Source organism: Calonectris borealis, chromosome 4 (assembly GCF_964195595.1).
Source record: "Calonectris borealis chromosome 4, bCalBor7.hap1.2, whole genome shotgun sequence".
Taxonomy (NCBI): domain Eukaryota; kingdom Metazoa; phylum Chordata; class Aves; order Procellariiformes; family Procellariidae; genus Calonectris; species Calonectris borealis.
The window spans coordinates 57,025,104-57,047,435 of NC_134315.1; the positions used below are offsets into that span (position 1 = coordinate 57,025,104).

General features: G+C 45.5%; 2 protein-coding genes and 1 long non-coding RNA gene across 3 annotated transcripts in view; 1 reads left to right on the forward strand and 2 right to left on the reverse strand.

Moving 5' to 3' along the window:
• The first annotated feature begins 254 nt into the window (after positions 1-254).
• CISD2 (CDGSH iron sulfur domain 2) lies at positions 255-8,965 on the forward strand. The gene is made up of 3 exons (XM_075149669.1): positions 255-466; positions 7,352-7,563; positions 8,602-8,965. Exons 1-3 carry the CDS (start codon positions 364-366, stop codon positions 8,689-8,691), a joined length of 405 nt encoding a protein of 134 aa, XP_075005770.1. The 5' UTR covers positions 255-363; the 3' UTR covers positions 8,692-8,965.
• Positions 5,019-7,821, reverse strand: LOC142082067 (uncharacterized). The gene is made up of 2 exons (XR_012673569.1): positions 7,658-7,821; positions 5,019-6,740 (listed from the first exon to the last, which is right to left on the reverse strand). It is a non-coding gene; the product is annotated as an uncharacterized LOC142082067 (long non-coding RNA).
• Positions 8,966-10,613: 1,648 nt separating the features above from the next.
• Positions 10,614-22,332, reverse strand: part of SLC9B2 (solute carrier family 9 member B2) — a 32,436-nt gene continuing 20,717 nt past the window's right edge. Inside the window, exons 11-13 of the mRNA XM_075149665.1 lie at positions 22,058-22,194; positions 20,445-21,078; positions 10,614-15,478 (exon numbers count right to left, since the gene is read on the reverse strand). Coding sequence (XP_075005766.1) covers positions 20,839-21,078; positions 22,058-22,194 — 377 coding nt within the window. The 3' untranslated portion in view covers positions 10,614-15,478; positions 20,445-20,838. The remainder of the gene's footprint in view (positions 15,479-20,444; positions 21,079-22,057; positions 22,195-22,332) is intronic.

Consider the following 22,332-nt stretch of genomic DNA (forward strand, 5'->3'; position numbering starts at 1 on the left):
CCCGCCCCGCCCCGCCCCGCCCCGGCCCCGGGCCCGGCCGCGGCCTCGCTGCCCACCGGGCTCCGCTCGCGTCGCCGCTCCCTTCCGACTGTAACGGCCGGCGCCGCCCGCGCGCCGCCTCGCGGCGGCAGCGCTCCCGGCCCCCGCGCGGCAGCGCGCCCCGCGGCGCCCGCAGGAAGCGCGGCCCGAGCGGAGGGCAACCGGCCGTATCTCTGAGCGCATGCGCACGCGGGGCCGGCACCGGCGTCGCCCCGCCCCGCGGCGCATGCGCGGCGGGAGCAGCCCGAGGAAGCGCGCGGGTGGCCGCGGCAGGGGCGGTCGGTGGTCGCGGCGCGGTCCGCTCCCTCCCTAACGGCCGCCGCCATGGTGCTGGAGAGCCTGGCCCGCATCGTCAAGGTCCAGCTGCCCGCGTACCTCAAGCGCCTGCCGCTGCCCGAGAGCCTCGGCGGCTTCATCCGCCTCACAGGTGGGTGGGGGGAGCGGGGGGGCCCGGCGGCCGTGACTCCCTTGCCCCCTTGCCGCCCCGCCGCTCCTCCGGCGCCCGCGGGTGGCGTGAGGGGCGCGGCGGGTCCGGGTCGGGCGGCGCGCTTCTGCCTGGATACTGGCGCCCGCCTGGGCTCCGGCACATCCCCCGGGCCTGTCCCATGTCGGGCTGCGACTTCCACTTCTCGCTCCAGGCATCGCTCGCTTTCTCCCGCCCGTGCTAAACAAGTTATCTGTTACAGAAAGGGGGGACCCCAAACCTTAAATCGACGTTAAACTGTTTCAGCAGGAAAATTATCCGACAGTTAAAGAAGTTTAAGATGCCCTGTGAGGTAGATGATAACAGGCAGGTAAAATGTAGCGGTAGAGTAAAACGTATCAGGCTCCTCGGCCCCAGCTTGCTTGCACTTACTTAAAATTCCTCTCTGTGCAAGTACCAGCAAGTCAGAGGCCGTGCATGTACAGAAAATGGGATTTTAGCTGAAAGCCTAAAACACTGCTTCTTCATTTGCTTAAAAGGTTAAAGAGAGTGTCTGTGCTAATTAAAAAAAGAATAGGTCTGTTTCTGGGAGCCTGCTACATACACAAAGTTAGGGGGTTTTATTTAATCATTTTTCTAAGTATTTTCTGGGTGAGGGAGTGAAAATACCTATACATCAATCATAGCCCTATCACAGAGCAAACAAGAAGGAAAACTAAATACTAGCAAATTCTTTAGGTGTTCAGTGCATTTCAGTGCTTTGCAAACTGGAACTATCTGAGCCCAGGCTCAGCTGTGATAATACAGGCAGAATCTCAAGAAGTGTCAAATGACAAGACTAGTTCGGCGATAATAAATAAGAGGAATGCTCTAACAGAAACTCTCTGGAAATAGAAAAAGTCTTCAAAGTGTAGAATCAACCTTCTATGTTTATCTTGCAGCACTAAGCTATATGCCTTTAATAGTGCTGGAAAATGATTTAATTTAGAACAGGCGCAATTTATTTAAAACCAGGTTTGAGTACTTTTTTTCCAGCATGTTTATGCTGCTTGTAAACTTAAAGTCCCATTATCTGTCCCACGACAAGAAAACCTGTTTTAAATGAACTGTTCTTCTTGCCCCGCAATTACTGTCTCATCTGAAAATTCTGTTAATTATATTTACCAAATAGAGAAATTCAGCTGCTACAAAGTTGGGAGGAAGGGGATACAATAAGCTACAGAACAGTGCAGCTTTTCATATTCCTAGCATTTGGCAGTTTCCTACTTAAGTAATTTCCCTTTTAACCACAAGTTGTACTTAAAATTTGTTAAGCTTACTAATGCTTGAGTTTAATCTCTTCTTGCTTTGCTTGTCCAAACATACATTTCTGTAACAGGATTATTTGTGCAGTCTCTGTATTTATTCACACTACATAGTAATAATATAATTTATTCTGAAAACCTCTGGTCAGAACTTCTTTTTTTAATAGAATGATCAATGGGGGAGAACTGGTTTTCTGTCATGTTATTTACCCCATTGACAGGTACTTCCTTGAATTTGGAGGGAGGGCAAGAAGCAAACAACTAAAACCTTAAGAGGACACCAAACATGTGAAATGTCAGTCCCAAAAATATTAAACAAAGGTAAAAGAAGGAACCAAGTCAGAAATTGCTTTGAGACCTGGTAGGGTTTAATGAGCGTACCTGAAAAAATCCACTGCCTCTAGTCTTAGTGATTTCTTTGACTGGTCTTGTACTAAACACTCTAAAAAGGGGAAACAGAAGTACAATTAAAAATACATAGCTAGAGAGACAACTACACTTTTTTCATTTTTTTCAACAGTCAGCTAGACTAGACTAATATCTGCTGTCATACTTATATATCTTCCTCTTAAGGTGGATATGAACGAAAATGGAGGAGAAACCAGCAAAACTGTACAAGGTGCTTAACGTTATGGCATAGGGTAAATGCAACATCGTGAGGCTCTTCAAAAGGAAATCATAGGATGTCACATCCCAGACCCTAAATTAAAAAATGATCCTCTCTTAGTGCTTAAAAGTTACTGAAAGTCATTGAAACCTCATTGCTCATTAAAGACTTTTTTACCTACCTGTGCTTAGAGCTGCTGTCAGTCTAAAGTTTCATCTGAGAAAACCGTATTGCTTCAGCAAGTACCGCCTCTTCTATATTGTTGTTGTGGTCTTAGTCTGTCCTGTCCTAAAGTCATAAGCCCCTAAGAGCAGGGGATTCCCAATTCTGGGAGTTATTTTGCAGCAGCAATTTACAAGATCATATCTCTTGAATTACCGTTAGTGAAAGACTATTAGACAATAGAGAAGATTAGATTAATATTCTCTTTTGTGTTTACTACTACTACAAATTAGAGAGGAGCATATTCTTTAGCAAATGACATATCAAACATGTCAAGCATTTTTCTTTGCTTCTTTTTGGAAGATGAGAAATAATATTGATCTTAAAACATTTCAAGTGCATTAGTATTTGTCCTTTGGTGGCATCTACTGAACTTAGTCAGGGACCAGCACTATAAACACTCGCTAGCATAGACCTTGTTCGCAAAGGCAGGCCAGAATGCAGATCTGGAACAGTGCAGTACTTTGCTTGTTAGCTCTTTTATTGCTTCTGTAACCTTCATTAGCTTCTAGGCAGATGCAACTTCAGTTCCAGTAGTGCATCAGTTGTAGAAACAACAGTCCAAAAGCATAGGGAGGATCCTTTTGTATAGAATATTGTATAGTGCGCTGATTAAAACTCTTGAGACGTCTGTTATCTGTCATGACCTCACCAAATCCCAACGGAAAACTGCTTGCTTGGAGAGAGGAAGACTGTTAACATCCAGTGCAAAACTCCTGAAGGTAAAAGCAATGAGGCAGGAAGGAAAGAATGTTTGACCTTGGGTTTGAAAGTGGATATCTAAATTGTCGTCCTGCTGCTGCTGCTCAGAAGCCTCTTTCAGTTTCTTGTCATAGCTGCTTTACCCTTCCCTTCTCAAGTTCGCTGAAATGAACAGTGTTGTCTCATGCTGACGTTGCTTTTTAGCCTGGTACGTGTCATTAAAACAGCATAGGTGTTCACCTCAAAATAGCATGTGGCCAGAATTTCAAGGTTTATGTAAGAATCTAGGTGCTATTCTTCTTTCCATAAACATGACACAGTGCTGTGTGGGCTGTCTTACACTTGGCCTACATGTTAAGAGGGACTTCAATGTAACAAGCTGCCAGGCAGGAAGAGGACAGTTTTGTGGATCATCTTTTACGGTACTGAGGGAAAGAAGGGTGATACCATGATAACAGAGTCTTCAGACCCCATTTGAACAATGAATTTGTCATTTGTAGAGTGGCTTGCTAACCTAACCCATAGCTTTGGTTTTTAATTTATTTAAAGTGTGCTATGTCACTAAAAGGACTGTCACCTCTCTACTTTCGTATCTGCTGAATAAGCTAATAGGCATATTAAAGTGGTGCATGGAGTCTTTTGTGTTTAGTTTGTGTAGCAATTGGAACACCCTTAAGAGACCCAAGCAAACAACAGAAAACAGTTAGGATAGACCTGCTTATTAGTTCTGAAGAGAATGTAATACTTACTTACTGAGTAAGTAATTTGAATTTGCATGAAGAATTTCATCAGTTTAGAGAATATACAATCACAGTTCCAATCTTCATTTTGACTGGTAGCTAATACTTGTAAAATTTTGGCTTGCAGTTGAGCTGTTACTGTAAGAAGCTGCTTTTGGGTCTGCATAGGGTCATTTCCACAGAAATTAGCTAAAACATAAATCAAAGTGAAAGATACTTTCAAGGAGTAGTTGGTGAAAGACAAGCAGGGACCACTTGCTTTGATTGGACTGTCAGTGGCTGGCCAGTCCCTTTCTGTTCGCAGTGTATGTGTTTCTTATTTTTTTGGACTTGTTACTGTTGGACTAAAAATTAAGACAGCCTCTCCTCGAAAATGTGACTGTGGCCTATGGTCTGTGGCCTCAGCTTCTTGGAATTCTCTGGGCATTCGTGTTTCAGTGATGTTCCTGATACTTTCTAGGGCTTATCTTTGGGATTGGTCTCTGTCTAACACAAGTCAAGTTTGAAGACTAACATCCTCGATACTCTACTCTCCATTCTGGCTCCAAAGACTGCCTCTTCCCATGCTGCAGAATTGATAAAGAATCTCCAGAATCAATGTAATTACTGAATTCTGAGTTATCAGCTGTGAAAATAGAGAGTCTTGTGAATTGCCTTACGTCTGCTTCAGAAAGGTATGAATGGCTTCAAAAACACAGAGCAGCTTACAGTTGAAGGAAGATATCATTGTATTAGTTTGGGTGAAGCTTTCTCCCATCCCCGCCCACCCAGTCCAAAGATCTGTGACTTTTTTTACTTTGTGACAGTGTCTTGTCTCTCATGCCCTAGAAGCATGGTCATGTTGATTTTTCAATCTAAAAGTATGACCTTCTGGCAGTCTTTTGGCAATAAGAAGTCACTTTATGATTAGTGTACACATTGGTGTAATTGGGGGCTTCCCAGAGACTCCCGTATTAGAAATATGTAAAGAAATTATTGGCTAGTGAGGACAAAGCTCTTTATCAGCAGTTAGCATGATACAAATATTAAATAACCATGATAAATAATATCCTTGTACTTCCTATTCCTGTTTGTTTCTAATTTCCTTTCTCAGAGATTATAACTATCATGTTCCTGTTTCATTTGGATGAACCCAACTGATCATGAGTCTCCCACAGACATGAATACTGTTCTGAATTTTTTTTTTTTTTGGTCACATCAGGGAGTTTCAAGCTGTATTGAGATGCCACTTGCTGTTTAGTTGCTGGTCTCTTTTAACAATGTTTAATTCTGATGCAAGACATTTCCTTTTTGTGTGTCAATCTTAGCCCAGTTGTATTCATCATACACTTGATAGGTGACTTGCTTCTGGTTATGGTGCACTTTTTGGAATGTCTGTTCTGTCTTGGAGTTCAGAGTAGCTTTGTAGAGATCCACCTCTTTGCCAACAGTCAGGTTAGATACTCAATTGGAAATTTTTTTTCAGTGACCAAATATTTCTCCTCTCTTCTAAAGTAGGTTCCAAGTCAGTCCTTCATGTAAGGTCAGAAAAGTGCATTTGGGTTCCTATTGATGGGGTGTTCTGGAACAGTAATGATGGAAGAGACAAACAGGCACTGCTGTCCAGAAAACTCAGTATTTTGTGTACCTGAAAACGTTTGAGTATCTCAGTGTTAATTGTTACTATTTAGGGCTTACAGCTTGTTGGGGGAACTGAGAAAAGAGCAACAAAGATTAGTCTATTGCAGTGACTCTTAGCAAACTTTGTCAATTGTGTGTAGGGACTGCTGCAAGTGCAGTGTGGAAAGACTACTGAAAGTTCTTGTAGTGCCTTTAGCATTATACAGTTGTGGTGCATTCCCAGATAAATGCAGTAAGTGTGGTTTTCACTTCAAAGGCTATAGAAAGCTCAAAGAACATAAAACTAGTCCCACAAAGTATTTTCATTACGTGGTGTACTTCCAGAAAATTCAAATTATTAAGAAAAAGCCACTGGAAAAGTGGCTTTTCTAACTGGAAAAGTATTAGCATGAACATATGTGCTCTATTATTACAAATAAAATCAAGCTATACAGCATAATGTAATTTCTGAGAGCTACAACCTACGTAGCATCCTTAGCCTGCTCTGTTGCATTTTCTTTCTTGTACATCTTAATCTCAAGAAACAAACTGTAGAATAAAGTTTTGCTGTGTTCTGATCCTAAATCGTTTAAAAGAGGAACTTGATTACAGTGTCTTGTCTGACAAAGTGCTTGTGCAGCTATTTGTGCTCCAGCTCATTACACTTTCTCATTTTAAAATATTTTTAAACTGTCTTCCATTTCTATATGAGTGTTTAGACTTAATGTATTCTCCAGAAATTTAGAAAAATGCTCTCTCCTTTATTGCACCATGGTACTTAAATTACACTGGAGTATTGTCACAGCATGTTTTGCTGGAAAAGTGGATCCACCTTTAATATATATAGATCTTATGCGAAGTGCTGATGAATTTCTTAAAAAGTCCAGTAAGTCTTTCTCTCACCAGTATGTCTAGATGATTTATAATGATGTAGCAAGGCAGCTAAGTCTGCAGAGGATACTTGAATCTCTTACCTATACTTAAAAGAAGCTCCTCAGCTTGGTATAAAGCAGTTTTCTGTTGCTTGACTTACCTGATCTCAGGAGTGTTTCTTTATCTGTGTATTGTAGAAACTGGTTGCAGATCCCTGAGGAAACAGAGCTCTGAAAAATAAACCAAAAAGATTGGTGAAGGTTTTCCTAGTGCTTATCTAATAATCTGTATAATTTCTACCAAAAGTTTCTAGAAAAACTTGGAACAAATAGAATGAGGAAAACTGCAAGAAGCTAAAAATCTGAAATAAGCAATTAAAAATTGAATTATAAAACATACTGAATAGTTCTTCATATACAGAATGTTAAGATACCGACACTGAATATACTTACTGCATGTAATCATGCCCAGTTTGCTAGTACACAGTGCTGATTTACCTCAGGTGAGCAGAACCCCTGTAATTTTAGAGTTCCTCATTTCAGTATGTCTTTTATTTGTTTTGTATTTACTCTCTTCCATTGAGTCATCTTCTAGAGTGTTAAAATTAAACTTCAGATGAAATTCTAGGAGTCAAATTTTTACCTTGGCTACAGTAAAACCCAGGTTTTAATCTGGGTCTTCTTTCTTCGTAAGACTTACCCCCAGAGTCTTGTTTGCCCTCAGAGCCTTGCTGACTGAGCAACCCCATTCCCTACCCTAAGCCTAAGTCATTTGAGAGTAGCTGCTGGTGCACCACACTGAAGTGGTGTCAAGAGCCAATCTAAATTCCACCTGTCTTTAGTTTCAGAATGGCTGCGGTTATTGCCTTTCCTGGGTGTGCTGGCCTTGCTCGGTTACCTCGCTGTTCGTCCGTTCCTCCCCAAGAAGAAACAGCAAAAGGATAGCTTGATTAACCTCAAAATCCAGAAGGAAAATCCAAAAGTAGTGAATGAAATAAACATTGAAGATCTGTGCCTCACTAAAGCTTACTGCAGGTGTTGGCGTTCTAAGACGGTAAGACACTTTGTGCTACCGTTCTAAGACGGTAGGATTAGAGATTGAAACTTGCATATTTGTATCAGTGCTTCGGTGGTGAATTGCTACATACCTGTTGCTTTTCTCTGGAGGTAGAATGTGTTCCTGGTTTTTGAGAATGGCACAGTTCTTATTTTTCTCCACTGTAAACCTATCTACACGCAGAAAGAAACAGTAGAAACTTGTAAGAAACACAGTAGGGTTTTTCTAGAAACACTTACAGAGCGACCACCTGTGAGTAGATTAAAACCAAGTAAGCCTTGTTTAATATTTGGACATTGCAACTAATTAGAAGATAACTGCTCTATTTTGCAAAAACAATGCTTAGAAAGTTGTTCATATTAGAATGAAAGTAAGGCTGGACCTGTGTTGGTGAGGGAGAGCATATCCCCATCTGGTCCAGAGCAGCCAGTACATGACTGGTTTGGATAGTCCGTATCCCCCAAATCAACTAGATGTACGCGGGTATTTTTCACCTACCCTCGATTTCTTTTGAGTCCTGACTGCACTCTGGTTTTGTCCTCTCTGGACTGAATGCTTTTCTGTTCCAACAAAAAAATCTGCCCTGGACCTAAGAAACCCTCTCAACTATTCTCCCTTCAGAATAATCACTTCAGCAAAATACTTCGGTTTTCCTTAAAACAGTACTTTCTGGTTGCAAATGATTAAATCTATTAAGAGCACTTCTACTAGTTCTACAATAAACCTTAAACCATTTGTGGCTGCGATGGCTGCTTTGCTTGCTGCTCTTTCATGGAAAAGGCTTTGTCCCTAACTTTGTATCTAAGAACAGCAATGTTAGAACCTCACAAACCTAGTTACCCATTAGCAGTGGTTTTTTTCCTTAATAAAATGTGTCCTGTGTCTGATAGGAGACAGGGAGTTTGATGTTGAAACGGGACATAGTAGGAGGAACTAGCAACATCATCAAAGTGCTCTTTGCATAGGAAGAAGTATAAAAATCACCATGGAGTTGCTGTATAGAATTATACTAATCCTTCATGTGTTTTCTTCCAGTTCCCTGTCTGTGATGGCTCCCACAACAAGCACAATGAATTAACAGGAGATAACGTAGGTCCATTAATACTCAAGAAGAAAGAAGTATAGCAGATGCTTATCCACTAGATCATGACTGATAAAAAGTCTTTTTATACTGTTGTAGTTGCAAGGGACAGGACAGCATTTTATTATGTGATTGGTATGATTTAGTCTAATGATTGCTGTAGATTTCTTTTTGGAATAAACTGCATTTAGACAGTGCTAAATCTGTCACTGTTTTGATACTTTATTCTGAGAAGAGTTATGTCTGCTTTGTAAAACTGTAAAGTAACTATCTCTGTAAATAAGTCTTTTATTTCAACAATAAAATGACTTCCTACAATTAAGCCTTTTTTGTATGAACATGCAATTATAAAACTGTCACTGTTTCCAAGTGACAGAAGTACATCTTTCTGTTGATTTTGTTCTGCTGAGGAGCCATGTTTTGTTCTGCTTTTCAGGAACAAATTTAAGGGCAGTTAAGTGGGGGAAAAAAGATAATAAATTCGTCCTTTGTGAATATATCTAAGCATACCACTGAGGGCAGGCAGCATAACGATGTTCAGTTACGCTAGGTGAAGGTCTGGCCTGTGCGGTGCCTAAGTGGGCAGTTTGTTAGTCTCATGCAAAGCAGCCTGGCTCAGACAAACCCCACACAGCTGGACAGTCTCATGCTGCGTCCTAGGTGGAGTGCTGCAATTCCAGACCATATAAACTAAACTATTGAGCAGGTCAGCCACTAATGTTACCCCTTTATTTTGGGCCCCTGTGTTGATCGTGCATGAGCTCTCGTAAGGAAACACAAATTTGCTCCTTGCAAGTTCACTTGCACTGTAGCTGCTACTTCTTGTAGCAGGGACTTTCATGGACGGAATTGGTTAAATGACAGAACCAAGAAGGAAGAGCTGAGCTGTATTCTTAGCTTGTTACCCATTCAGAATTATTATTTGGTCAAGTCAGAACTTTGCTGTGGTACAGCTTAATTTCAGATGCAGGTAAATAATTGCTACTTACCTAACTAACTGTAAGACTTCTAATTAATTCTGCTAAGTACTTTATTCTTCAATGAAAAACTGTATCCATCAGTTTAAAAATAAAAATTTCATCCATGCTGCAATTTTGGACAATTGTACTAAGGCAGATTCCAACTGTTCATTAACGGCATTTCATTTGACCCATTGTTAGGCAGGTGGGAAGCCCCAGAGAGGTGTGCCATTGCCAAAGCTGATCACCACAGTGCTGAAACAGAAAGCAAGTCAGGAAGCAGCTCTCACAGCAGCAGTAGAACTAAGGTAGATCATTCCTCCTGCATTTGTAACAGTTGTAGTTCTAGGTACCTAAACCTCTTGCCTTTCAGCAAAAGATGGCAGATTAGGATGTGATTGTATGTTAAATGCCTGCTTTTACAAAGCATGCAATAGAACCACGGTACAGTCTTTAACTGTTTCATGGTGGTCTGACCTTGATGAATGAGCAAACCATAAACGTTACATTAGGGTGTAATATTCATAATAGAGGAAAATCCATAATGCTATTAAGTGTCTTATACTCAGTCTTCACTTATAGATGCGGTATATTGAACACCAAGCCCCAATTCTTGGATTTGCTGAAGAAATCACTATGTGAAATGTAAAAGCCTGTCTTTAGTTGTTTGGGTTTTTTTTTTCCCCAAGCTTCAAAATCCACAGCCTATTGTAGCAGGCTGTTATTATATACAAGTCTGCATGCGCTTCCAGCTTTTTCAGGATACTTTTGCATTCAAATAGTTTGATTTCCTCCTAAGTCTGAGAAGTAAACTACATACATCAAAACCTGTTAGAGTAAGTAATGCAGCAAAATTGGTTTTGTTTCTCTCCCAAAGCTCCTCTAGAAGTAGAACAACAGTGTAAGTCAACGTCTTGACTCCATCTCTAGCACAGCTTGATTATGTAATTAATTTTTTCTCCCTGCTTGCTGTTAGATGAGATTTGCTGCTAAACTATCAACAAATGTGGCTATGGAACAAATGGGAGTTTTTTGTTTATTTTTGCTTATGTCTTTAGGGGAATGGAACACATTTGTAGTATGGGCCTACAATAGCAGCACTCAGTCACAGTTCCTTTGTAGAAAGGACAGTGTAGTAATTTCCACAAGATAATAAAATGAAAATCAAGCAAGATAAATGACCATTTCCTTGCATTTCAAAATCTGTCAAGGTAATACTGTCTCTTACAGCCACAGAATTTTCTACAGAAAATATCAAAGAATTTACTAATTGGTTCAAATTATCTACCTGAAGTCTATGGGGATAGATAGCTGTAATGGTTTAATCCCAGCTGGCAACTGAGCACCACACAGCCGCTTGCTCACTGCCCTCACAGTGGGATGGGGGAGAGAATTGGAAGGGTAGAAGTGAGAGAAGTCGTGGGTTGAGATAGATAAAGTTTAATAGGTAAAGCAAAAGCCGCGCGCATAAGCGAAGCAAAACAAGGAATTCATTCTCTACTTCCCATCGGCAGGCAGGTGTTCAGCCATCTCCAGGAAAGCAGGGCTCCATCACGCGTAACCGTTACTTGGGAAGACAAACATCATCACTCCCAATGTCCCCCCTTCCTTCTCCCCCCAGCTTTATATGCTGAGCATGATGCCATATGGTATGGAATATCCCTTTGGTCAGTTGGGGTCCTGGCTGTGTCCCCTCCCAATTTCTTGTGCACCCCCAGCCTGCTCGCTGGTGGGGTGGGGTGAGAAGCAGAAAAGGCCTCGACTCTGTGTAAGCACTGCCCAGCAGTAACGAAAACGTCCCTGTGTTATCAACACCGTTTCCAGCACAAATCCAAAACACAGCCCCCTACTAGCTACTGTGAAAAAAATTAACTCTACCCCAGCCAAAACCAGCACAATAGCTGAGAACTGAAGTGTCTGCAGAACGCTGTATTTCACCAGCGATTGAGAGAGTTGAACCAATTACCTGCTAGGATGTGCTTGGTCATGTCTTGCCACTGGGTGATGTTTCTGACCTAATTTGGAAGCTCCACACAAAGGGATAAATTTGCCCCTAATGCTAATAAAGACCAGGACTGAGACAGTAGACCAGGTTTTCACAGTCTTGATGCAAAATCAGGGGAAACTGAACTTGGCATGTCATGACATGCCTTTTCACTCTACGAGAACAGTAATGTTTACCTTTCTTTTGATTATGAATTTGAACAATTGTTATAATAGACTACAAATAAACTTGTAAAACAAATACATTTAGAGAAAGGTGTCTGACTTGCAGCAACTACTAGACAAAATAAATGTAAGTGCAGCTGGCACAAAATTTGATCCCTTGCGCTCTGTTTATTTAAAAAGCAAAATGCAAAAACTCTATCATTCATTGTTTTGCAGCTGTATTACACGATGAGTGTTTCAGTTAATTTTAGACTTCAGTCTGAATTCCCTAAAATGCTCAGTTTGGCTGAAAAAGAGAGAGAAAGCAGTGATTATAATTACATTATCACTGCACACCCTGGCCTGTGCGACTCCCTGCTTCCAGATGGCCAATTTCTGTCTTTCCCCATGTGCTGCCTGCTGTAACTCTGCCCGCTGCTTGCCGCCAGGAACGCGCTGTGCCGTTAGACCCTTTGCTGCAGAGGTTCTTGTGAACCTTCTGGAACTGCACGCACATACTGTGCCCAGTATTCTCCCACATTATGTCTGTGATTATGTCTGCGTGACAGCAGGGCTCCTCTGGTTATAGTTTACTGCACATTGTGCTCTAATTTTATTTCCTGCAAATAAGAGACTGGCATGGCATAAAGATTTTATTGGCTTGAATTTATGCATTATTCATGAATGATTTCATGGCATTTTGTTAAAAGGGAGGTGGTCTTAAATGTCATGACTTCACCCACACAAACTCTGATAAAAAGTGAAATCGCTTCTCTCAAAGTTAACTGCTATTTAAAATCAGCTGAAATTGTCACGATACTTATTAAAAAAAAAAAAGCCTCATAGGTTCTTAGCCCCAATATAACATTTCTTTTCATGACAAGATGCAAGTGTTTTGTTCCTTTCTGGAAGGCAAGGAGAGGAGCATTATAAAGCATTAATGCTTTTCATTTTACATCTGCAGGTCTATGTAATAGCTTCAACCTGATTCTTTTTGAAGATTTAATAAAAGCTGGGAGAAAGGAGTCTTGTGAGAAACATCCATATATGGTGGCGAGGAAAGGAAAATTGATTCAATTTCATTTAGATTAGAGAACACGATGACACTTTTCATTGGTATAGCTATTCAAGCACTCAGAATGGTGGGAGTGATCTAATGAATAAATTGAGAGTGCACTGAGGTTAAGGGAACACGATAAATCCAATTTATGAGATGCTGTTATGATGGTGAGCAAGTATTAGAGGCTATCATGAATAAGGACTGTTTGTCAGAGGTTTACTTGTATACTTAAGGTTGTGTTAAAATTTACAGGGCTATAATCCTTACACATCACACTTCTGTTATTGAACAGACTCCAAATTTGGCATAGTGATCCCTCCCTGCAGGAAGAGTCTACTTTTTATAAAACTTTATGAAAAAGAATGAACCATATAAAGCTTCTACTCCTGTAAGTTTTACTCAAGTAGGATTATTTTATAGACCATCACTGATGAACTGAACACCATATTCCCTCATCTTAACAATTAGGTTTACAGACATTACAATTTCCAAACACAGTAAGCTCCTATTAAAACTGCCCCTATTTAAGTAACAGAGTGCTTCTGTTAGCCATGCAAAGAAGGCAGAACAGGCACAGAAGTCAATGGCCGACACAACAACCACCAAGCACAGCACCCGAACCATTCATCAGTGTGCAGTTTGAAAGCATCTTCCTTTCTGGTCAGGGGACATGCATGAACTGAACTAAAGATTGTGCATTCCCCAAGGAAGCAGAGAGAACAGCAGTATGTATAGTAAGAAAAATGGCAATGTACTTGACAACTGTAAGGGGAAAACTTACTAAAGAATTCCCTGGTATTTTTATCACTCTGCTGGAATTGCAGGCTATGAACCTTAAATATTTATCAGGAAGCTTTCTTTGTGGCTTGGAGAGGAAGGTGTATACAAAGGCACACATACAGAGCTGTAATTAATCTGTATACAGAGACGTGTGGACACTCTGCAAATAATACAGTTTCAGATAGTTTTCTTTTAAAAGTATTTTTGTACATTTTTGTGTTGCATTTTAAAAATGTAAAAGCTAAAATAGAATTGATTCAGTCTTACTTACTAATGCCAAAAACATCTAGGCACATCAACTATAGAGTATCCTGTAAAACGAGTGAACTGTAGTGTAGAAATCTGCAAGGAGGCATTGTCCACCTTGATTATAGGCACGATCTAACATCCTTACTAAAAAAGTAACAAAATAAAAAACTTCCAGTTTCTGAGGGATGCTGTACCGACTCCATGTCTCAGAATGGAGCTGGGAATGACCTACTTGGAGCTAGTTACTTGTATAAAACGTAGCAGAGTAAGAAAGATTTGCTGGTATCTGTAACAGGTCAATACTAAACTCTAACTCATACCAAAGCTAAAGGCAAGAGCAGGATTTTGACCAACAGAGGAGGTTTACTCCTGGCTTTAGAACAGTCAAGGAGAAGAGAAAGGGAAGTCTTCTGGGAATGGGAAAATCAAATGTGAACTATATTGCAACTAACTGTGCAGGAGGCATCTATATTAAATAAAATGAAGAAAACCACATATGAGCTTTTTGCTCCACCTGGTGAAATGTTTTGGCAAGATACTCGACACGAGCATTGCCAGTCATTACCATGATCCACAGCCACACACAACCTGTGTTTTTGGAAAGACCCACAGGACCTGTGAGTACATGCTGAGGGTGCTAGCGCTGTGTCCTGACACTATTTCCTTGTGACACCTGCCTTCACACAGCAGCCCTTCTGAAGGTAGGTGAGGTGAGGCTCCTTTCGCTTTGTACCATCCCTCTCAGCACTGCATTTTCAAGGCTGTTCATTTAAAGTCATCAGTTTTCTGTATCAATCAGAGGTAAAAAAATGCCCTGGCAAATCTGAGACGGCTCCATTCTCCACAGTCAATCCAGCCAGCTGCCTCTTGGAAAAATGAGCACTAACTGGCTGTATTTTTAGCAAATACCTGGTTTTCTTTGCTGCATTTATCCAAATGCAGATGTGAGAGGTCCTGATCATGGCATTTTCTCAGCCAGATGAGTATTAACTTAGGACAAAGCAAAGGAGATCCTGGCTGACCCATGAATCTTGATTTGAGAAGAGATCTGCTGCTATTGCTGAGTTCCCCAAAAGGAGTTGAGGAAGAAAGGGACAACTCATTGCCACCTTGGCCTTGCCCTGTCAACAAACCCCACCCAAGAGGAGCTCTCCCCTCTGCCCTACCGTGGCCAGCACCAGAACATAGCCATTCTCAGTGGCTGAAGAGCTGGCTTTCCCTCCCTTGACATCATGTTGTGCGAAGGCAGAGGTATACAGGTGAAGAAAAAGCCGTCCCAACCCCATACAACCCTTCCCCAGTCTCCTCATAGCCTCCCCACAACCCTTGTCCCATTTTCAAGCTCAGTCCTTTTTTCTACCAGCACCAGCAACACCTGTATTGCCACAGTCCCTGGGGGACCCAACTGTCTCTTTCAGCACCTGAGTACCACTTGCTGTTTCTTGCTACGACCAAAGCTGACAGTCCCTTGAAGGCACAAAGGAGTGCATGAGCTGTGACAAAGAACAGCAATAGGAAAAGGCAAATTTTGGAACCCAAATGAGGAAGGAGGGGGAATCACCAACCCGTGGTAGGACTTGTTCATTGTGTGTCAGCAGTCTCTAATTCAGAAGTTGCATTCTTTGAACTGTTGAACTTAGAATCATAGAATCATAGAATCATAGAATCATACAGGTTGGAAAAGACCTCTAAGATCATCGTGTCCAACCGTCAACCCAACACCACCATGCCCACTACACCATGTCCCTAAGGGCCTCATCTACACGTCTTTTAAATACCTCCAGGGATGGTGACTCCACCACTTCCCTGGGCAGCCTGTTCCAAGGCCTGACCACTCTTTCAGTAAAGAAATTTTTCCTAATGTTCAATCTAAACCTCCCTTGGCACAACTTGAGGCCATTTCCTCTTGTCCTATCGCTAGTTACTTGGGAGAAGAGACCAACACCCACCTCGCTACAACCTCCTTTCAGGTAGTTGTAGAGCGCGATGAGGTCTCCCCTCAGCCTCCTCTTCTCCAGGCTAAACAACCCCAGTTCCCTCAGCCGCTCCTCATAAGACTTGTGCTCCAGGCCCTTCACCAGCTTCGTTGCCCTCCTCTGGACGCGCTCCAGCACCTCCATGTCCTTCTTGTAGTGAGGGGCCCAAAACTGAACACAGTATTCGAGGTGCGGCCTCACCAGTGCCGAGTACAGGGGCACGATCACCTCCCTATTCCTGCTGGCCACACTATTTCTGATACAGGCCAGGATGCCGTTGGCCTTCTTGGCCACCTGAGCACACTGCCGGCTCATGTTCAGCCGGCTGTCAACCAGTACCCCCAGGTCCTTTTCCTCTGGGCAGCTTTCCAGCCACTCTTCCCCAAGCCTGTAGCGTTGCCTGGGGTTGTTGTGGCCGAAGTGCAGGACCCGGCACTTGGCTTTGTTGAATCTCATACAGTTGGCCTCGGCCCATCGATCCAGCCTGTCCAGGTCCCTCTGCAGAGCCTTCCTACCCTCCAGCAGATCAACACTCCCGCCCAACTTGGTGTCGTCTGCAAACTTACTGAGGGAGCACTCGATCCCCTCGTCCAGATCATTGATGAAGATATTGAACAGGACCGGCCCCAAAACTGAGCCCTGGGGAACACCGCTCGTGACCGGCCGCCAACTGGATTTAACTCCGTTCACCACAACTCTCTGGGCTCGGCCGTCCAGCCAGTTTTTTACCCAGCGAAGAGTGTACCTGTCTAGGCCGTGAGCCGCCAGCTTCTCTAGGAGAATGCTGTGGGAGACAGTGTCAAAGGCCTTACTGAAGTCCAAGTAGACCACATCCACTGCCTTTCCCTCATCCACTAGGCGGGTCACCTGGTCATAGAAGGAGATCAGGTTGGTCAAGCAGGACCTGCCTTCCATGAACCCGTGCTGGCTGGGCCTGATCCCCTGGTTGTCCCGGACATGGCTCGTGAGCACCCTCAAAACCAACCGCTCCATGATCTTCCCCGGCACCGAGGTCAGGCTGACCGGCCTGTAGTTCCCCGGATCCTCCTTCCGGCCCTTCTTGTAGATGGGAGTCACATTGGCGAGCCTCCAGTCGTCCGGGACTTCCCCAGTTAACCAGGACTGCTGGTAAATGATGGAGAGCGGCTCGGCAAGCTCCTCCGCCAGCTCCCTCAGAACCCTCGGGTGGATCCCATCCGGCCCCATAGACTTGTGAACATCCAGGTGGCATAGCAGGTCATGAACTTCATCCTCTTGAATTATGGGGGGTTTATTCTGCTTGTCGTCCCTGTCTTCCAGCTCAGGGGGCTGAGTACCCTGAGGATAACCATTCTGACTACTAAAGACTGAGGCAAAGAAGGCGTTGAGTACCTCAGCCTTTTCCTCATCCTTGGTGGCAACGTTCCCCCCCGCATCCAATAGAGGATGGAGATTCTCCTTGGCTCTCCTTTTGTCATTAACATACTTATAAAAGCATTTTTTGTTGTCTCTCACGACAGTGGCCAGGTGGAGTTCTAGCTGGGCTTTTGCCTTTCTAATTTCCTCTCTGCACGACCTAACGCGATCCCTGTACTCTTCCTGAGTTGCCTGACCCTTCCTCCACAAGTGATAAACTCTCCTTTTTTCCCTGAGTCCCAGCCAGAGCTCCCCGTTCAGCCAGGCCGGTCGCCTTCCCCGCCCGCACTTCTTGCGGCACATGGGGACAGCCCGCTCCTGCGCCTTTAAGACTTCCTTCTTGAAGAACGTCCAGCCTTCCTGGACCCCTTTGCCCTTCAGGACCGTCTCCCAAGGGATCCTCTCGACCAGTGTCCTGAGCAGGCCAAAGTCCGCCCGCCGGAAGTCCATGGTAGCGGTTTTGCTGGCCCCCCTCTTTACTTCACCAAGTATCGAGAATTCTACCATTTCATGGTCGCTAAGCCCAAGCCGACCTCCGACCACCACATCTCCCACCAGCCCTTCTCTGTTCGTGAACAGCAGGTCAAGCGAGGCATCTCCCCTGGTGGGCTCGCTTACCAGCTGCGTCAGGAAGTTATCCTCCACACACTCCAGGAACCTCCTCGACTGTTTCCTCTCTGCCGTGTGGTATTTCCAGCAGACATCCGGAAAGTTGAAGTCCCCCACAAGAACAAGGGCTAGCGACTGGGAGACTTCTGCCAGCCTCTGGTAGAATATTTCGTCTGCCTCCTCTTCCTGGCCAGGTGGTCTATAACAGACCCCCAGCAGGATATCTGCCTTGTTGGCCTTCCCCCTCATCCTTACCCACAAGCACTCGACCTCGTCATCACTATCATCGAGCTCTAGACAGTCGAAGCATTCCCTAACATACAGGGCTACTCCACCGCCTCTCCTTCCTCGCCTGTCCCTTCTGAAAAGCTTATAGCCGTCCATTGCAGCACTCCAATCGTGCGACTCATCCCACCACGTTTCCGTGATGGCGACTAAGTCATAGCTACCCCGCTGCACAATGGCTTCCAGCTCCTCCTGTTTGCCGCCCATGCTGCGTGCATTGGTATAGATGCACTTGAGCTGGGCTGCCGATTTCTCCCCCGACAATGGCGTGCGGACCCTAGGCTCTTCTCTAGAGAGCCTGGTTTTATCCCCGTCCCCCTTCAAATCTAGTTTAAAGCCCTCTCGATGAGCCCGGCCAACTCACACGCGAGAATCCTTTTCCCCCTGCGAGACAGCTGAACTCCGTCCGTCGCCAGCAGGCCCGGTGCCATGTAAACCTCCCCGTGGTCAAAGAAGCCAAAATTCTGTTGATGGCACCAGCCCCTGAGCCACGTGTTGATCCGATGAGTTTTCCTGTTCCTTTTGGTGTTCCGCCCCGCCACTAAAGGGATCGAGGAAAAAACTACCTGTGCTCCCGATCCTCCTACCAGTCGCCCCAGCGCCCTGAAGTCCCTTTTGATCCCTTCGGGACTTCTCCCTGCAACCTCCTCACTGCCAGCCTGTATAACCAGTAGCGGGTAGTAATCGGAGGCCTGCACGAGACTAGGGAGTTTCCTAGTAATGTCCTTCACCCGGGCCCCAGGGAGGCAGCAGACTTCCCTGTGGGATGGGTCCGGCCGACAAATTGGGCCCTCGGTCCCCCTCAGAAGGGAATCACCAATGACAATTACCCTCCTTTTTTTCTTAGCGGAGGCAGTCGTAATTTGTGGGGCTGGCTGCCTCTCCTCGGGCAACCCCCTGGATGGGCCTTCATCTTCGTCCTCGTTCGTCTGGCCCTCAAGTTCCAGAGCCCCGTATCTGTTGTGTAGGGGCAGCTGGGAAGGTTGAGGCGAGGAAGGCCGGCCGGGGGTTCGCCTGGCGCCCCGAGCAGGGACCTGTGTCCATTCCCCTCCGTCGCCTGGGTCTCCTCCTTCTGCCTGGTGGCAAGAGGGCAGGGGTTCCTCCGCTTCTTGCGGAGCCTCCGTGTGCTGCCCTCGCCTCAGGGATGGCAGGGTGCGGCTCCACCAATCTATCTCCCTCTCGCACTCCCTGATGCTCCTTAGCCTCTCCACTTCCTCCTTCAGCTCTGCCACCAGGCTGAGCAGATCATCCACCTGGTCGCAACGCACGCAGGCGTCGTCTCTGCTGCCCTCCTGTACCAGGGACAGCCTCAGGCACTCCCTGCAGCCGGAGGCCTGGACAGATGTGTGTTTGCGTAGGGGCTCCGTCTGGGTCGCCACGTTTCTCCTGGCGATGGCTTTCGGCCGAGTGGATACCATGGCCAGGTCCTCTTCTGGGAGGGCAACGACCACGAGCTGAGCTGGCCTCTGGAGCCTGGAGGGGGGCTGCGCCCTGCTCGCACGCCCTGCCGGCGCGAACTGCCGCGCAAACTGCCGCGCCACGCCCTTCTGACGCGCCACGCCCTGTTTGCCCGCCCTGTTCGCCGCGCTCCGGGTCGCTCGCGCTCCCTGGGGGCTGCTCTTGTACCTGAGGGGGTTCGGCTGCCGTCCCTCCTGGCCCCGCCCACGCTGAGTCAGAGCTGCCGCTCGTCAGGAGCTCGCTCCGCCGGCTCGGGGGAGGGGGGCTGGGGCACCCTCTCGCTCCCCTGCGCTGTTGCCTTCGCGGTTTTCGCCGCGGCTTCGCCGCTTCAGGAAGGGTCCCCCGGCGCGATCCTCCGCTCCGGAGCCCTTCGCCTCGGTGGCTTCGAATGAAACGAAATGGCGGGTGCCCTGGGTTTTAAACTGCCGCCGTCCCTCCTGGCCCCGCCCACGCTGAGTCAGAGCTGCCGCTCGTCAGGAGCTCGCTCCGCCGGCTCGGGGGAGGGGGGCTGGGGCACCCTCTCGCTCCCCTGCGCTGTTGCCTTCGCGGTTTTCGCCGCGGCTTCGCCGCTTCAGGAAGGGTCCCCCGGCGCGATCCTCCGCTCCGGAGCCCTTCGCCTCGGTGGCTTCGAATGAAACGAAATGGCGGGTGCCCTGGGTTTTAAACTGCCGCCGTCCCTCCTGGCCCCGCCCACGCTGAGTCAGAGCTGCCGCTCGTCAGGAGCTCGCTCCGCCGGCTCGGGGGAGGGGGGCTGGGGCACCCTCTCGCTCCCCTGCGCTGTTGCCTTCGCGGTTTTCGCCGCGGCTTCGCCGCTTCAGGAAGGGTCCCCCGGCGCGATCCTCCGCTCCGGAGCCCTTCGCCTCGGTGGCTTCGAAAACTTGTCACCTCACAGCCCAGTTTCAATTATCAGTAAGTTATTCACATTAGTCTCCATTTTCTTCTGTTTATATTCCACCTCATGACTCCAATCCATGCCTGAACAATTCTGATCCTCTCCCTGGCCTCACACCCACACATTTCAAGTAACCATTGACTGCTGACTTCTCAGTGACTCACTGCCTGGCCAGCCTATTCACCGTATGCTTAGCTATTTCATCTCTTAAGGCACCATCAACACGTAGAAATATTTTACAAAACTCCACCAGGGCTGCTTTTAAAATGGCAGACATAACTGATACTTGTTTTGGTTTCCTTCAGAAAGATTACAGACACACTGTGTTTACTCAACAGAAGCGTAAAAGCTGAAGGACCATATTCCTGTAGTTGTCTGTCTTATGAAGGTTCACGGGCCTCTGCCTCTTCTCCAACCTCAGCACCTTCCTCATCCTCCTTGCTATTTGTCTGAGCCTTCTGCAAAAGTCTGGGCCCTGCCAAGCCAATAACCAGGGCTCCAATTGGAGCTGTGATCAAGATAGCCAAGAAAGCTACTGTCAGTACATCCATTCCATACTTTTCCAGTTGCTCATCCTGATGACTTCTCGCTGTATCCAGGGCAAGGGAACCTATTGCAGCCTGCAGGAAAGAATACATTGCTGAGATGGATCAAGTAACCTTTAGCACTGAAAGAGGGGGAAAAAGGGACGAATCATCAGTCATCATTTAACATAAATTTGACATTTTTAGTACATTCAACCCATTCGTTTCTAGGCAGTACATAGAAAAGCAAATGTTATATTACACCTATGAGAACAATTTTCACTTGGCTAGAGTGAAATTTCCTAAGCTCATGAGTTTATCTGGGTGGTTCCCTCCTGTGAAGAACATTGCTTAGCTGCCATTTTATCCGCATTTTTGGAGAATGTGTGATTAATGAAATGGGCCAGTATATTGCAGCTGTTAAATTGCCACACCTTGAGAACGCATCCTGAAAGCAGTCAACTAGTAGCAGCTTCTGAAAATTTAGTTCACAAATCTTGCAATAATCCTTGCCTGTTGTGATTATTAACTTTTGTTTGCAAGTAATCATGCTATTGAGGCAAAGTCTAAATGACTTAACGATCACTGAAATAAAGGAGCAGGAATGCAGCCAGCCTGAGGCTTCTCCAGCAATATGGCTGTCAGAGTACCCCTTACTAAAATGACCACAAACTGAAAACCCATTCTGAGCCTCTGGTGTGACTGTCCCTGCAGACACTTCATGTAGTGTAAGAGGGAAACACTTTTACCTTTGTTTTGAGAGTTCTCAGAATCTGTATGTAAAGGCACAATAACCTGCAATAGCTGAGAAAGTGTTAAACTTCCTAGGATATATGTACAATTCTCTGTTATTATTAAGAGTACCACCCAGGATGCAAGCAATACATCTTCACATAGAAAGCTCTCCATGTACTTTTCAAGCAGACTTAGGGCAGTTTAGAACATGAACTGTCCATATACTACCCTCTGCTGTTATTGAGCCTGATCCTCCCCCTTTACTGCTGTGCTAGTTACGAGGAGCTTTGCTAAGGACAATAGATTTAGCCTGGAATGAGAGTGATGTTGGACTGTTTACCTGGACAGTGGCTTTCGGAATCCATGCCAATGAGACAAATACTTTCTCCTTGAAATTCAACCCAGCAAAACACACCACCAGGAACGTTGCTATGATTCGCACAACTAGGGCAATGCCTAATGTAGCAACACAGAGCCCTGCAACAAAGACAAACACTTCTCAGTACTTTTGTGCACAGGTGCCTGAGGGGAATAAGCCTCCTAAAACCGTAGCTTTACAGTGGGGTTGGTTTTTGTTGTTGTTTTCTTTTTGTTTGTTTGTTTGGGTGGGGGTTT